The sequence below is a fragment of the Heterocephalus glaber genome, unplaced genomic scaffold (genome assembly GCF_053883595.1).
Source record: "Heterocephalus glaber isolate CG9 unplaced genomic scaffold, H.glaber_assembly_v1.0 deba00000943, whole genome shotgun sequence".
Classification (NCBI taxonomy): Eukaryota; Metazoa; Chordata; class Mammalia; order Rodentia; family Bathyergidae; genus Heterocephalus; species Heterocephalus glaber.
This window is the reverse complement of record NW_028258175.1, coordinates 5,038,395-5,055,569: the sequence shown is the minus strand read 5'-3', so window position 1 is coordinate 5,055,569 and position 17,175 is coordinate 5,038,395. Positions and strand designations below refer to the sequence as shown.

Here is a 17,175-nt window from a genome sequence, read left to right as displayed (position 1 = left end):
CAGCTTGGGATTTCTCTCCTCCTCCTCCTCCTCCACCATACTGCCTGGAGCAACCCCTGGTTCTCGGGTGGTGCCTGCAGTGGAGAGGATGAAGAGCAGGGCAAATCTCCATGTTGACTCCATTCCACTGCCAGTTCACCTCCCATCCCACCTCCCCTCCTGGAGCCCCCATTCTCTTTATTCATCTGCCATCTTTGTCCCTTTCTCATTCCAAAGGTCCTGGACGGAATTACCCAGGAATGGACAGAGTTTGGTTTGTTGTTCTATATGGACAAATCATATTCCCAAAGCTGACTTTACATCAGGATAAAATGTTAAATGTATTAAAAGTATGGTTTCCTGTACCCCAGATCTACTGATGTTGTGGAAATTGGGCCAAGTTCCTGAACTGAATAATCTCCCCAAATGTCTCTGGCACAGAGCCAGGTTAAAGAACCACTATTTAGAGCACTTGTTCTATAGAGGTGGTATTAGGAACTGGTATCAGATTCTCCTGGGGATGCCTTTAAAAAAATATGCGCCCTGCCTCCCAGAGTGATTCTAGTATGCCCCCACCCCCACCCCCCCTTAAGAATGATTGCCTTTCGAGGGACCTTAGAAGTCAGATATCCAGTGAGTAGCTGGATGAGCTGACTGCCAAGGTTCCACCCTTTTCATCCTGGGATTCAAAGTCTAGGACCTGCTATTTTCATTTTATAATTTTCATTTGGCTGAATTTACCTATTGTCTTGCCATAGAGCTTATGAAGTGCTGCTACATGTTTTATATAAGTCATTTGATCCTCATAACCTTCAAAGATAGGATGCTGAGGAATATGAGACTGGAAAAGGTGGTGACTTGCCCAAAGTTGTATAACTAGTAAGTGGCAGAGCAAGGACTTAAGTTTAGGTCTTCCAGTTCCAAACCCTGTGTTCTTCCCACTGGACCATGCTGTTTTGTGACTTTGTCTTTCCTTACAGGGTCTGAGTGGCAAAAAAAGGAGAAGGGAAAGGGTGTGTAGCCTTTTTACTCTTTCTCCTTTGTTTCTGCTAGTAAAATTCTTTAGAAAGCAACTGCAAACATTTATTTAGCTTCTGCTGTGTGCCAGGTACTGTGCTTGGTGCTGGGGATTCAAGTACACTTAAAATATGAGCTGCAGCTTCAAGAAGCTCATAGTCTCATATGGGCCATTAGGAGAGCTTCACATGTGTGTCAGGTGGAGTTGGAAGGTGCCTGGGTGGGATGTGTTAAGGGAGATAGTAGCCTGACATAACCAAAATGTAGAATTTCTAGAAAGAAGTGACAAATCTGGCTCTCTGGTTAAATTAAGAACAGATTATAAAAGTGTTGTCAATGTCATATTGAAGAATTCGAACTTTATTCTGTTTAAAATATGGAGCCAGTGAAATGGAGTAGAAGGTAATGTCAGTGGACTTTTTAAAATTTACTTTTTAAAGAGAGCTAGCCCAGTGATAGAATGAACTCAGGACAGGCCTCTGCACTAATTCAAGCTAGAAAGGAGGGTTTGATTTGGGAAACAAGAATGGATGTACAGGGGCGAGGACTAATTTGAGAGACGTTTCAGAATAGGAGAGACAGAAGAACTTGACAGCTAGTTAGACATGGGTCTGGGAGTGAAAGAGGAAAAGGAATTAAAGATGACTTTAGAAGCCTCGGAGAGGGTTAGGTGCTTGCTTCAGAGACCTGCCTTTAGGGGGGAAATGATGAAGCTATGTTCTGTTTCACAGTCAGAAGGAACAGATTGTAGCAATGGGGAAGGAAAAGGAAGCTGGTAGACTGACTGAGGATGGCCTTGTGATCGTCACATAAACGAGAGGCCTGGGTCTCTTGTTTCCAGCCGCCTCATCCACCGGCCTCTACTCATTGTGGCCCTCCCTTCTCAGCTCAGTTCTCAGAGTAGTGCTGTCCGCACCTTGCCCACCAGTGCTAAGTGGCACTGAAGAATCCCCTCTTCCCCTACTCTGCGGGTATTGTGTTCTTGGCAGCACAAATTAAAACTTTAAAGTATTTTTTCATATGACAGCACATGGTGCTTTTTCACTATATTGCAGATAATTAAATTATAGGTTTAATTGGTTTCTTTGGACTAACGTGACAACCTAAATTACTATTTTTTATTTTGATGTGAGAATTCCAAAAATCCAAATTATAAAAAGTCTGATATAATGAAGTGCATTTGTAAGTTGGGAACTGCCCGGTAGGCAGTTCTGCATTACTCCGAGATCATTTTTCTTTTTGTGGGTCTCTATAGCCCTTGCTTCTGTCTTTTCCTTCTGACTGCTTGCCTTTAGAGATTTCTCTGTACATTACAGCTATACCAGAGGACTGGAGCAAAGGAAGTTGAAAATCAAATAAGTTGATTTTTTAATTAACAACTCTGATAAGAGTTGGAGGAGAAATTATTGGCTAAAAATGAGAGTTGGGAATTGTCTTAAAGTTGTATTAATCCATCACTATACCCAGATAAATAGAGATGGCCATGGCATCTTCTCTACTCTTTTATTTTACAAAGGGAATGATGAAAGGTGGAAACAAGCAAGAAGAAGCATGGATAAATCCATTTGTTAAACAGTTTTCAAATATCAGTTTTTCGGTAAGTGTATTTTCTTAGCAGCCTTCTCCCCCCGTTGGTGATGGTCTATAATTCCAATTTCATTTTTTTGTTTTCTTCAGAATTACTCTTCATCTTTGAGTCCTTAAAGTATGATTAAAGATGGTGTGAAATTGGTCTTCAAGTTTTAATTTTTATAGTTCTAACTGAAAATTTGATCTCATGGAATTTTGCATTAAAATATAATGAAGAAATCTTTATGATCCACCTGAATTTTACTGATAAAGATAATAAAAATACTCTATTTTCATTGATAAATTAAGGTCTGCTAAAATGTTGGTATTTTTTCTTACTTCAGAGAGACTCACCAGAAGAAAATGTACAGAGCAATAAGATGGACCTTTCCGGAGGTGAGAGAAAATTCAATCAGTTTGGGTTTATATTTATGACAGATGAACAAGCGTATCCACAATGTGATCTTACTGAAAGAGCCCTGGCCCTAACCAGGAGGGGAGAGACTTGAGCTCCTAATTTTGCACTCCCGTCTTCCCTGTGTACATTAAAGTGCTGTGGTTAAATGTGCTCATGTCCCTTCGAAGTGCAGGTCACTGTGCTGACCTAAGGTAGTTGTGATATTAATCTGATTATCTGTTATCCAGGTTGAGGGATTTAGTTTCTTTTGGTACCGGGGATTGAACTCTGGTCCTTAGCTTGTGAGGCAGGCGGTGAAACCACTGAGCTAAATCCCCAGCCCTAAGGGATTTAGTTTCTTGCTGAGAGAACCACCTAATAAAGACCCAAATATATGACATACTGGAGACATGGCAAGTAGTTCCATATAATGATACAAAAAATATAAAATTGGTGGCTGGAGAAGGAAGAGGAAGGGGAGAGATGATGGTATTTCACTTAGGTGAATATGCTAGAACAATAAGTAGGTCCCAGTACTAAAGACTGCTAAGCCAGGTAGAAATTTCTTGTTGTAGTGGCCTGTGATTATTTTCAAAGCTCCAAACTAAGAAAGTAGATAGGCTCTTAATTGAATGTGCATGTGGGATTAGTCAGCAAAAGTTGAAAAATTTAACAGCTTTGTTATAGAGGGAGAAGGGAGCGTATGATGAGACAATTCTTAGCTTCTTTACCTGCCCACTTTAGAAGATAGTAGTGCTCTTGTGTTAGTCTGAGTGCCCTCAGGAGAGAGAAACTGGAGTCATTTGCAAAAGGAAAATTGAGTACAAATATAAAGAATTACTAACTCTGATGAAGAATTAAGAGTAGTGAGGGTTTGTAAGGGAACCCTAAAGAATATATGAATAGCAGATAGAAGTCACGAACTTCAGCCTGAGTTAAGGGGCCAAAGGAAGAGCCGTCCCAGGTCCGTCTGCCCCCTCCCAAGGCTCACAGAAGTCACTGTTGTGCTGCCTGGTGAGGCTGCAGGAAGTCAGCCTTCTGAGAGAGTGGGGAAGGCTGCTCACGGGGATGGTCTCTGGAGGCCACTGCTGCCGAGCTGCAGAAGGTGTTGGTTGAAGTTCTGGTGAGCTGAGCGCTGTAGGGGCCTGGTGCTGGGAAAGCTGCCTGTGCCACAGGGAGAGTGTGCCAGGACTGGGAGCCAGACGCTTTCTCTTGCAGCATCTCTTCTCCACCCTCTGCCAACAAAGCCTTGGTGCAGTTAGCAAAGGAAAAAACGCATAAAGGACTTGGACCCGACCCCCCCGCCCCATGGAGCAGCCAGAAGGGATGAATTTGGAACTCAGAGGCAGCTGGTCAGTGTCACTGCCGGTTCACCCCAGCCAGCCCTCTGACTGCTCGCTTTTCATACACTCATTTAAGCTCCACTTCTCTGGCAGAGCAGCAGCTCTGCACTTCCACCTGCTTTCTTCCAAGTGAGGAGGAAAAGCAGTCCTGAGAGAGATTGTTTTGTGTCTGGCTGTGTTAGTTACCCCTCAGGTTCAGCAGCAGGTTCTCTTACTCAAGGACCGAATTATAAAGTTAACTTGTGATAACTTTTGAATAAGGTAAAAATGGGAGAGAGAAAGTAGGAAACAGTTGCCCCATACAAATTAAGACAAATATAAGTAATAGAAGACATGTAAAACCACAACCGGTTGAGAATCACCCAAAATGCTTACGACCAAAGTGTTTCAGATATCAGGGGTTTTTGTGTGTGTTTTTTGTATTTTAGAATATTTGCATACATGTGCAAGGACCCGAGTTCGATCCCTGGTACCAAAAAAAAAAAAAGAATATTTGCATAGACTATCAAGTAAGCATCCTAATCCCTGCTCTGAAAGGCTTCAAATCCAAAACTCCTTGGACATCCCACATGCAGCAAGCTTCAGATTTTAGATTTTCAGGTTGAGTTGCTCATCCTATACATCCTTATTTTTGTAGTTGACCCCAGCCTGTCGCAAGTACTGATGGCTGCCTTTAGACTTCCTGTTCCTGCCTTAACTCTCCTCTCAAGCTGAGCACTGATGCTATTCTTTAACTGGTAGGCTGACTCAAACCTTTATTCCTGAAGGTTCTGAGTCGCCTGCCTCTTTTGGTTGTTTCATGAATCTTTACTGTTAGGCATGGAAGTACTGAGAGTCTTCCCTGCCTTCATTCTGCACCAGAAAACCAATTTCTCCTTGTTATTCAGTCTTTCACTCCAGCCATCCTTTTTTTGCTGGTTCAAGTTGTAAGGGTGTAAAATGTCCAGGTGGCAGTCTTCATTTCCATATGTATATAGTAGACCCATTTTCATGTCTTTGGCTGAAGCATTTCTCCCTCAAGGACTATGTTCTGTAAACTAACAGAATCATCAGAACAGGAAACAAGAATTCTGTAAGTGGCCTTGGGTATACCTGAGAGAAGCTACTCCCACTTCCACCTTTTGTTCCCAGACCTACAAACTCTAGTGGGGCGGGGGGGGGCATATACTGTGTCCTATAAGACCAACACTATCCTTTTGGGATGTTGTCTCCCAACTTGCTTTGTAGCTGAGTCTTCAGTAAGTCATTGTTTTTTATTTTTGGTACCGGGGATCAAACTTGGAAGCTAAATCCCCGGCCCCTTCAGTAAGTCATTCTACCCTTTACTTTGGTGAACTATTTTCAGATGATGGCATACATAATAAGATCAGTTAATTCCACGAGCCTATTACTGCACTTTCTTTTCTATAAAAAGAATTCCTTACCTGGCACAGTGCTATGAGGAATGCCATGACAGTGGATAAGATATTCTGCAAGACCCTGGGTATTAGCAGCTTTATAAAAATCCATATTCAGAATATATGTCTAATCCTGTGAGGACAAATCTTTGCCCCCTCTGTGGCTCACTGAATGGCAGAGAATTTGCTATGTCAGTCAGTCTGGTGGAACTTAGAAATCTACCCTCTAAGGTGTCGGAAAGCTATCCAAGGAGAGGTAGCTCAACAGACACTGTACAGAATGGTTTGGAGGTACAGAAGACTGCTGGGACCTGCTGGTTAGGAGTGTTGCTGACCAGGCAGGCACAGAGCCTGCCCAGTGGGCCCTGAGGGGATAGCCAGACTCCTTCCTGCACTGTCTCTCCAGTGCCCTCTACTGGCCACGCCCCACTGCCAGCTGGCAAAGGAAAAGTAAGGGGTCTAGATATATTTTCGTAGAGCATCCGAAAGGGGTGAATTTGGACCTGAGGGACAGTAAGTAAATAACTGGCCATTATTTAAGGTAAGACTATAATAGACATGGCAGGTTTGGTAGATAAAATACTGTTTTGAAGTTGCTGTACAAACCAGGTAGTGATGTTCAGTAAATGTGGAAAATCTGCATGTTGAGCTCAGAATAGAGTTGGAGATAACGTGTGTAATTAATTAGACTTGCTAGTAAAAAGCCATAAAAGTAGACTGACCAGCAACACTTACAGAGTAATGGTCCTAAGACAGACAGGGAGTAGTGACATGTGAAAACGATCTTGAGAGAAGCAGGACAAGAGAGCAGACCCAGAAGCCAACTAAGTGTAGAGCTTTGAGAAGAGGAAGATAGCTGTAACCCTTGTCTCCCTCGTGGTGAGTCGCTGGTGGCTAAAGAGCCTCACTAGAGGGTCGGTGGGTTAAGCAGAGAGCTTTGCAGTAGGCGTTCTGTTTGCTTCCAAAGGCTTGGAAGTGTTGGGAGTGGTTTGTGGAGGAGATGTGCCACAGCTCTTAAAAGAACCATGTGGGTTATTAGGAAGGGACGGCTTGGTGCCCCCTGTGGACAGTGGGTTGGCTGGCTCCGGTGACAGGATTAGACACGGAGAGGCAGGCAGAGTTCCAGGTGGTCAGCCTGGGTGTGTGAGTGAGCGGGCCGCTGTGGCTGTGGGTAGAGCACAGAGGAGGACTCTAAGGCAGGGCTCGTAGTGCTGGCAGGCCGACCACTCAGATCCTGGCTTCCAGCCGGAACTGTACTTCAAGAATCGAATGGCATTTCTGAAATGTACCTGTTCTAGGAATTTTTTTCTGTTGTTAAATTTTCTTTTCTTTTTCACTTGCCTGAATTGAGGGTGTTTTGATAGTGCAGACAGACATCTCAGAACGGCAGCTACAAAGAAATGATGGATGGGTAAGATTTGAGGAGTGGAGTGAGGAAGAATGGAGAAGAGGCACAGGGAGAGGAGCTAGAAACCTGTTAGCAGTGACCATGGGCCCTGACGTGGCTGGGCGGTGAGGGTGCAGGGCCATGCTAGGTGTGCAGTCAGAGCTAGACATTTTGTTTAGGGGCTCCTTGAATGGAGATGAGTGCTGATACCTTGACAGTAAAGTCTAAGGGAAGCAGATTTCTAGAGAGAGTCTCAGCGCTTGGGATGCTGAGTATTCTGGGTGAGCCACGGTACAGCTGAACATTCAAGAATCACAAGCATCGGGCCCAATTGTGGAAAGAGAAAGGCCAGCCTGCCCAGTGTTTGGAAGGAGGGGAAGGCAAAGAGCTTATTCATTTCTAAATGATTTGTTGAGATAAAGTGGTAACTTAGGGGCTCCCTGGATCCAACAAGGAAAACTCTGCAGGAAGAGTTTCCATGAGAGAGGGTCATGTTTATTGCAGGAGAGTCAGAATGAGAAGAGCCATGGATGGAGAAGGCCTTGAGGAGGGAAAGACTACCTTGTCTGGCCTCCAGCTTTGCCATCTGATAAGGAGGAGTGATAAGAGCAAGAATTGCAGTTGGAAGCATTCATATACAGAGTCTGCTAAAAACATGTGTGCATACTTCAGCAGTTCGCCGTCCTGATAATGTCTGGAGCTCATGGTCACCACTCTGAGCGCCTCTTGTAATCGTAGGGCCCAAGGGTAACCACTAGTCTCACAGTGTCTCAGTAGATTTAGTATCAAAATATTTATACAAGTTTTTCTCTTCCTGATATGTACATTTTTTGTGGACTGTATATCAACCACTTAGAATGGTGCGTGGGTATGCACTAAATGATTTGTCAGAGTGCCTTTTTTATTATTACTTTTATTCTTGTTAATGGAAACTATTATAAAATTAAGCAAACTGGAAATGACTAAAGATTTCTTAAGTTATGTTGCTTAAAAAGTTTTTTAAGTAAGGCTATTAGCTACCTTCTGTTTACTAGTCTATTTTCAAGTTAATTAATTCGTAAATAACAGTGTCTGCTGAAATCCAACTTAGGAATGCAAGATTTATGAGACAAAAATGCATTTTTCACATATCCTTGTCAAGGTAGAAGTCAGTTTAGAAAGTATTTTGCTTTCTATTGTAAATTTATCTGAAACCACTGAGTTATCGTCCTGTTGGTAATACAGTCTCCTGGATTTATTAGGAATGTTACAAGACAAACGAATGGAGATAGATAAACATACCCTAAATATTGGTGATTACAATCGAACGGTCGGGAAAGGCCCAGGTTCTCGACCCCAGATTTCCAAAGAGTCTTCCATGGAACGAAATCCTTATTTTGATAAGGTAAGTTTTTCTTTTATCTCTGACTGATAAACCAATATATTAATAGTATAAATCTTTACATTAGTATTTTATAACATTACATGTGATTTAAAATGTTATAATCCAGTGCCATATCCTACTAATGAATGGGTTTGTAATTCATTGCCCTAGTTATGTCTCAGTTTAGCATAGGAGTTGCTTCGTATTTCCTTCTTAATCCCTAGACTATGTTTGGCTCTTTTTATGTGCTCTAGAATTAACACTAATCTGATCTCTTCTGTTTTCTGCCTGTTTCCTGTTGATGCTGGAATGTCATGTGACTTCTCTTCTGTTCCTGCAATGATTTCTCCCTTCCACTTGTTTGCTTGGCTGGTGTTGCACATCTTTCTGTCTGTCCAATCAGGATGGCATTGTAGCAGATGAATCCCAAAACATGCAGTTTATGTCCAGTCAAAGCATGAAGCTTCCCCCTTCAAATAGTGCACTACCTAACCAGGCCCTTGGATCCATACCAGGGCTGGGTATGCAAAACTTGAATTCTGTTAGACAGGTAAGTCCAGATGTGTATTTTAGGCTCTCTGTTGAATGATTTGTATTAGTAATAAGATCTCTCTTACATGTAGTTACTGTGTTTGAATCAGTAGGATGAGATGGTAAGCAGACGCCTGTCCCTGTTTTGTCATTTTCGTAGAATGGCAATCCCAGTGTGTTTGGTGTTGGAAACACAGCAGCACAACCCCGGGGCATGCAGCAGCCTCCAGCACAACCTCTCAGTTCATCTCAGCCTAATCTCCGTGCTCAAGTGCCTCCTCCATTACTCTCCCCTCAGGTAAATGCATTTGCATCATGGTCTTCTCTGCTTCCTGGAGAAGAACCCTGGATAATTTCATATGTGAGTGAGACGACTGATTAGTCAAGTATCAGTACCTACTGGCATCTTTGGGTGCAGCACGTTCTGATTAACTGACTGTTACTACAAAAGTATATGGGAAAGATGAAGAAAGGGAATTATTTAATTCTTAATGTACCATTTTTTTTCTAATACATGATCTTGGGAGAACAACAAAGTAAAACTGGCTGGCTTAAGATTCAGCTCTGTCATCTTTAAAAAGTATGTGTGAATAATACAAAGACCCAGTAAATATGACACTAATTTAAATGCTCTGTTGATGAGATACATGGTACATTTAGCAGGTCTGAGTTGTTTTATCAACATTATTAACTTACCATTGTGATCCTAAGGTTCCAGTTTCATTGCTGAAGTATGCACCAAACAACGGTGGCCTGAATCCGCTCTTTGGCCCTCAACAGGTAGCCATGCTGAACCAGCTATCCCAACTAAACCAGCTTTCTCAGATCTCCCAGTTACAGGTAATGCGCTTATTTTCTACTCAGTACTGCCAGACAGCTAGGCTCTGTGCAGGGAGTGCTGCAGAAGCAGAGCAGGCATAGTCAAACCTGAGCACAGCTTACAGTCCTTCAGAGAAGATAGTGCACCCAGGGAGAAGTGTTTGAGAGGCGTGCAGGGTGCTTTGAGATGAGGCCCGGGTGTGTCTAGAATGGTGATGGGGTAAGATGATCAGGAAAGTGTTCCTGTTGAATGGCAAGTTGAGATTGAACTAAAGATTGAGTTTCTGCAGAATGGCTGGGAGCTTGCGTCCAAGGATGAGGCAGGGCACATCAGCATGGGGTGTATCGAGCAGTGGCTCTGTGGGTCCAGCGGCCATAGTCATTCCGAAGCATCCGAACATAAGAGTGTCACAGTGACGGCCTTTCTGCCATCTCTCCCCAGCGATTGTTAGCGCAGCAGCAAAGGGCGCAGAGTCAGAGAAGCGTGCCTTCCGGTAACCGGCAGCAGCAAGACCAGCAGGTAGCTCGCACCCTCCCTCTGCAGCACTAGCCTTTGTCTCACTGAACACAGCCTATGTCATTTCCTTTATTACAAGAGGTTCGAAATGCCTTTATTAAAATAGAAATTCTATTAAAATATAATGAAGTATGTTGTTTATTAAGTCTACTCTTTGCCCATGAGTCATATTAACACTCAGGCTGTGATTATTCACCTTCCTTTTGAGAGACCAGTGAATTTTTAAATGAGGACTGTGTAGGTAGGTGTCTGTAAAGGCTTTTCCCTGCAAATTTCCCATTTTGTTATTTTAAGGGTCGACCTCTTAGTGTGCAGCAGCAAATGATGCAGCAGTCTCGTCAACTTGACCCAAACCTGTTGGTGAAGCAGCAGACTCCACCGTCCCAGCAGCAGTCGCTCCATCAGCCAGCCATGAAGTCTTTCCTGGACAATGTCATGCCCCACACTACACCGGAGCTGCAAAAAGGGCCATCACCAATAAATGCTTTCAGCAACTTTCCTATAGGTGGGCTTCCCGGGCCACTGTTTGAGTTGGGACCAGGGGACCACACACGTGCCTCCTCTTTTCCCTTTCAGCTCCATCCTCCCCCAGACCCATGCCCATCTCTGGCTGTTCTCACACAGCACTGCCATGCCCTCATAGGCACAGCCTGTCTTCTGCTTCAGGGAAGGTCTCTCTCCATTCGAGGAAATCTCACTATTTCAAAGATTCTACCCTCATTTAAAGGGTTAGAATAAAGCAACCATTTCTCTTTAACACCCAGATAATCTTAATTGTAGACTATGAAGGGAAGGGCGATCTGGAAATACCGTTATCAGAAACGTGTACTGGAGAATTTGAGCAGTGTTGCTTTGGGGAAATAACTGGGAATGGTTACCATCATGTTTGCTAGTTTTCAAAACCTGGTATTTATGAGTAATTACTGATATAAATAGGAAAATGGGAGTGAGAGAAGGGGTAGCCTTTATCAAGCATGCAATAGCTTCCCCTTCTGCTTTTTCCTTTGGCTCCACGTCTTTACTTGCTCTGTGTAAATTTTAGGCTTGTTATGTTTTCTCCTTCCTGGGTCTCTTTTTTTCTTACTCCCTTGATTGTATTTTGACCCCCTTTCATTTTCTGTTCATTTTGCTTTGACTTTGTCCTTTTACCTGAACAATTTCTTGTGAGGCATCTTTGTTGTGCTGCTCTGGGGCTCTGGAAACTCAGTTCCTGGCAGTTCTGAGTGGTGGGCAGAGCTGGGGCCTCTGCTTGTCCCTGCTGCTGTTTCATCTCAGCTGGAGTGATGCGTGGTTTGGCACTGTCTGGTGCCGCCGAGGACTCAGCCAGGCATGAATTGTACTTTGAGCCCTCAGGATTGCTAGCAGTCTGCAGTTTCCAGAAACAGATCCCTTATCAGTTACACTGTGCCCGGCTGCTGTCGACTGCATTTGGTGGTCACCTGTGATCTCACAGACGGTGGTGTCGTGGGAAGGGTACCCAGGAATGGGGAAATGTGTTGGTCCTCACCAGTGCTGGCTAAGAGACAAGTCTTTTTCTTTTTCTTTTTTGGTACCGGGAATCGAAGAGACAAGTCTTAGTATAAGATTCCCTATCCTGGCTGACTTTAAGTGAGGGTGCATCTTCCTGACTGAGAGTCTGCTGACCCACACAGACGCTAGTGCAGCTGCCTAGAACAGGTCATCACAGCCTGCTGGCCAACTTGGGCCCATTGCCTGGTTTCATAAATAATTTTTTTTTTTTTTTTTTTTTTTTTTGGTGCCTGGGATCAAACTCAGGACCTTGCACTTGCTGGGCAGGTGTGGTCCCGTGGAGCTAAATCCCCAGCCCTTGTAAATAACATTTTCTTGGAATATACCCATGCTCTTTCTTTAGCATTATCTGTGGCTGTTTTTTGGACTGCAGTAGCTGAGTTGCGTAGAGGCAAAGGGACCTTAAAACCTAAGTACTGTCTGAACCTTTTTAGACAAAATTGCCAATTCTTGATTTAATCACTGTCCATAAGACCACGAATTTGATTGCTCTCTGCAAAAATGGGGATAGATTTAGAGAATTCATATTATTAAATGTTTTAAGTTTGACAGAGTAATATCACAAAGACTGTCATCAGACCAAAGAATTCAAAACATTTAATTTGAAACTTTAGAGTAAAAACCACTTGAGAGTGTGTTAAAGATTTTGAAGGGCCAGGGATTTAGCTCAGTGGTTCCAGTGCCTGCTGCACAAGCAGAAGGATCCGAGTTCGATCCCCAGCACCAAAAAAAAAAGCAAAGATTTTGGCTTCTCCTGGAAAGTCATCTTGTGCATGGCAGTGTGGAGGGGGTCCCACTGTGTAGTTCACACGGGCCTTGAACTCAGGGTGTCACTCCTGCCCTAGCTTCTTGAGCACTCAGATTACAGGTGTGCATCACCATGCCTGGCTGAGTCTTCCATTTTTTTTTTTTTTTTTTTTGGTACCAGGGATCGAACTCAGGTCCTTGCGCTTGCACAGCAGGCGGCAAAACCACTGAGCTAAATCCCTGGCCAGTCTTTCATTTTTTAACAAGCATTTTAGTTAGTTTTGATGTTAATGGTTCTTGATTCACACTGTAAAATACTAGTTTGCTAGTCAGTTTCATGACTCCACAGTGTCTGACATCAAAGTTTCTGTCCTTGCTCCAAGAGAATATCTGAATTGCCCATGCCTCTTTGGCAAGATTCAAGTAATTGGTGCCTTAGCATATGGGGGTCTCCCTATTACGTGACAACCACCCACCCTCGTACTGGGCACTGGAACCCGGGTCTTTACAGTGAGCTACATCCTCAGCCATTTTTTAGAATCTTGATAGCGTCTGACTAAGTCACTAAATTACCCAGGCTGGACTTAAGTAAGCCTCAGCCTCCCGGACCGCAGGCATGTGCCGTCAGCTCCAGCTGAGGAAGACCTTTTTTCACTTTTTAAATGACAGCATCTTTTCGCCAGTCGGCCAGTGAAAACTGTTCAGTTTACAGGAAACTGCAGTTGATCACATATTCTTCATACGTGGTACTCCAGGAAGTGGCTACATTAGATAACTTATATTAAGGTTAAACTTACAAACTTCATAATTTGGCCACCTTAAGACTTTTTTGCTCTTATTTTGCCAAAGAGTTTAAAAATAATCAAAATATCTGAAGAAATCATTTTATACATATAATTATAGTATTGTCCCTTCTGTGTTCTGGGAACTGTGGAGTGTGAGAATAATTACTTTGTGTTCATGTGTTGCTCTCTCATAACCTCACCACGGCTCTTTCTCCCCTGCTGTTTCTGCACTGCCTTGGCCAGGAGCCCAGTGTCTGCTCTGCCTTCATTATTTGGTTGCCGCATTTGCAAGGTGATCTTTATTAAGGAACATAAGCAGGATTGGAAATAGTAGAGTGGTTATGTTACTTTCTTCTAGAAAGTAGACTTGTTATACCAGAAGCAAAATGTGCTGTACTTTATAAGAGTTTTTGGGTTTTGTTTTCTGAAGGCTTGAACTCAAACTTGAATGTAAATATGGATATGAACAGTATTAAAGAGCCACAGTCAAGACTAAGGAAGTGGACTACAGTGGACAGCATTTCTGTGAACACATCTTTGGATCAAAACTCCAGCAAACATGGTATAAGTTCTGTTCTTCTACTTTCCCTTTAAAAAATGGTAAAGTTGCAGAATATTAAATTTGGGCCTTTGTTATTTTATATGTGTATTTCAAAGCCAAACTATCTTAGACCTTTCCTCATTTTATAAATGTGCCATATGTGCAACAAACCTTTTTTTCTTTAAATTCTTTTTTAAAAAATGCTTTTAGCTGTGGACAGTGGCTCACACTTGTAATCCCAGCATTCTGGGAGGCTAAAGCAGGAGGATCACAATGTTGAGTCCACCTGGGCAAGGGCTGGGGATTTGGCTCAGTGGTTCTGGCTCCTGCCTTGAAACCACAAGGTCCCAAGTTCAATCCCCGATACCCAAAAAAAGCTTCTGCACAGCAAAAGAAACAACTAACAGAATGAAAAGAAAACCCACAGAATGAGTCCACCTGGGCATTTTAGCTAGACCCTGTTTGAAAAATAAAAAGGGCTGGAGATGTAGCTGAGAACAAAGGCCCTGGGTTCAATCCCCAATACTGCAGAAAAAGTGAGGAGAGGGTCATTAAGGCTTAGTTAAAATAAGAGACTTTAAAATGAAAAACAAAATTTATTCCTGTTACGTTTCACAAAGAGTGATCAGATGATGCATTTTTTAAAAGTATTTCCCTTTTGGTGGTCATTTAAGCTTCTCAGTGATTTTATTGTTATACTGTATTTTATACTGTATTTATTAAATGTAATTGGGTATGTATTAAAGTATTAAAATACTTTTGTAGGGCCGGGGATTTAGCTCAGTGGTTCCAGTGCCTGCCTCAAAAGCACAAGGTCCCGAGTTCAATCCCTGGTACCAAAAAAAACCACTTTTGTAATGACACATTTTCATTATATATTGTTGCTGTTATTGTCTTCTCAGCCCTTAAATTCCTTTTAGAAATATTATTTTGATCTTATTTAACATCCATTCATTCCATGTATGATAATGTGATATCTTCTGATCTCCAAGGACTATGCCAGACATCTGGAATGCATAAATATATGTGCCTATATACACACCATTTATTGTATGAAAATATGTTTATGTCTAAAAGTACTTGTCCTGAAAGAGCCATTAACAAAAGGAAACATACACACCCATTGTACAGTGTAACTATAAAAGTTAGTACTGTAAAAGTTGGTACTATTAGAGTTAGTGTGTGTGACAGAACTAATAGTATAAGGTGCCGTTCCATAGGAGCATTGAGTAGGAATAATTGCAGGTGTGACGGGTCTAGGAAAACTGTATCATGAGCCTCATCTTGAAACAAATTCTTAAGTTTAGCCAACAAACAAATGGAGGGGAGACAACCAGGAGAGCATAACGTGTGCAGAGGTAGCGAAGGCCAGCCTGGTGGGGTCTCCATTGGCCATTTCTGGACATGAGGTTGCCAATAGAGAAAGGAAGTGAGTGGAGGCAGAGTAATAGATACAGAGCAAGCTGTGGGAAACTTTTATGCCATAAATGATCTTAAGAAATTCAGAGTAGTCTTTTCAAGCTGTGTTCAAAGACAGACATGGACAATAAATCACAAGAAAACAAATGATCATCTCGAAGCAAGGCTGTGTTTTCATGGAATTTCACACTCATTTTAGTACCATATGTTCAGTGGTGTATAGTCCCAGGGGGTGGAGTATAGGGTAGAAATATAAATATCCTTTCTCAGGCCAGGGATTTAGCTCAGTGGTTCCGCTTCCTGCCTCACAGTGCAAGGTCCTGAGTTCGATCCCCGATACCAAAAAAATTAAAATTAAAAAAAAAAAATCCTTTCTTTTTACTGCATAAATATTACCTCATTGGCCTAAGTTTCCTGCCTCTTTGTCACTCACAGTATTCCTGTTCATAATCCTTTCTGTCACATTTTTTGTCCCTCCATCTCTATTCCCCATCTCTATTCCCCATTCAGCTTCAAAACCATGAATCAGTTAGGCCCAAATGCAAGTGTTTTGTGGTTGGGAGATAATTGTGTGCTCATATTCTTCTCACTTACTGACCAAGCTGTGGTCTTCATGTCCTTGCAACCAAGTGCACTGTGATCATGTTCAGGCATTCTTCAAATAGAATGTTAGAGTCTTCATGTGGAAGAGAGTTAAAAGTGAGGCCTTGTCAGAGAGCCAGCCACAGCTCTCCTCCTTCTTTACATGATCCATAGGACATAGTTTGCAGCCTGCATATCTACTAGAAAGTTCTCTTGGTTTATTTGCTATGTGATAGGAGATAAATGTGTGTTTTGCTTGTACTGCACTGTCATCTCTGTCTTCTCAGGTGCTATTTCAAGTGGTTTCAGGCTGGAAGAATCTCCATTTGTTCCCTATGACTTTGTGAACAGCAGTACTTCACCAGCCAGCCCTCCGGGCTCCATAGGAGATGGCTGGCCACGTGCCAAATCGCCTAACGGCTCTAGCAGTGTTAATTGGCCACCAGGTAGGATGCCTACACCCTCTGCTAAACCTTTGTTTCCGTGGCTTCATTACATCTGCATTTCATGTGGCACAGCCCCTTGTGGATGATGGGCTGATGCAAAGGAAGGCAGAGATGCTGCAGGAGAGGTTGAGCCTGACGGCAGCCGAGCAAGTGTGTCTGCACGTCCAGTGCTTCTGGGCTGCGGGCGGTGAGGGTGGCGCCCCATGGGTCTCCTTCGCCGTGTTGGGAGGGTGGCCACACTTGAGAAGGGATCGCCACGGGTGCATCTCCGGCCTGCTTTGCTCTGCGCCAGGTGCCGTGGCTATGTGGTGATAGGGACGATGTACAGTGTCGCTCTTCATGGCCGCGTGACCCAGGAGAGTGGTTTCAGCTCTCAGAACTCCCAAGATCCTCATGAAGAGTTGCGTCCCTTATGCTGGGTGATACCACATCAGCCTCCTAGGGTGTTAGCGTGATCGGACATACTGGAGATAAGTTTTGGATGCTTAATGATGGACTTTGAAGTGATTAAGCTTTGAACTAATTTTAAATTTCCACTTCCAGAATTTCGCCCTGGTGAACCATGGAAAGGTTATCCAAACATTGACCCCGAAACTGACCCTTACGTCACTCCTGGCAGTGTCATAAACAATCTTTCAATTAATACTGTGCGGGAAGTTGACCACCTCAGGGACAGGAACAGTGGTACGTAGGGGACACAGGTCACTGGGCCACTTAGCCGTGCATTTCAAGAACAGCAGCTCAGCGTGGTTGTGAGGTCTCCAGCAGCAAAACTCCCTCCAGCACTGCATCGCACCCGGCCCCTG

At 43.2% G+C, this 17,175-nt stretch overlaps 1 protein-coding gene across 23 annotated transcripts in view; it reads left to right on the top strand.

Annotated features, from left to right (window-relative positions):
- Positions 1-17,175, top strand: part of Tnrc6a (trinucleotide repeat containing adaptor 6A) — a 183,684-nt gene that overhangs the window by 159,730 nt on the left and 6,779 nt on the right. For 15 of the 23 annotated variants that reach the window (XM_087209096.1, XM_021237332.2, XM_021237342.2 and 12 more), the window contains 12 exons: positions 960-992; positions 2,513-2,593; positions 2,910-2,961; positions 8,331-8,473; positions 8,856-9,002; positions 9,144-9,281; positions 9,695-9,823; positions 10,245-10,322; positions 10,614-10,824; positions 13,812-13,943; positions 16,211-16,369; positions 16,913-17,053. In XM_087209096.1, the coding sequence (XP_087065222.1) occupies positions 960-992; positions 2,513-2,593; positions 2,910-2,961; positions 8,331-8,473; positions 8,856-9,002; positions 9,144-9,281; positions 9,695-9,823; positions 10,245-10,322; positions 10,614-10,824; positions 13,812-13,943; positions 16,211-16,369; positions 16,913-17,053 (1,444 nt within the window). The remainder of the gene's footprint in view (positions 1-959; positions 993-2,512; positions 2,594-2,909; positions 2,962-8,330; positions 8,474-8,855; positions 9,003-9,143; positions 9,282-9,694; positions 9,824-10,244; positions 10,323-10,613; positions 10,825-13,811; positions 13,944-16,210; positions 16,370-16,912; positions 17,054-17,175) is intronic. The other 8 variants (XM_087209094.1, XM_021237337.2, XM_087209101.1 and 5 more) reach the window with 6 other exon arrangements.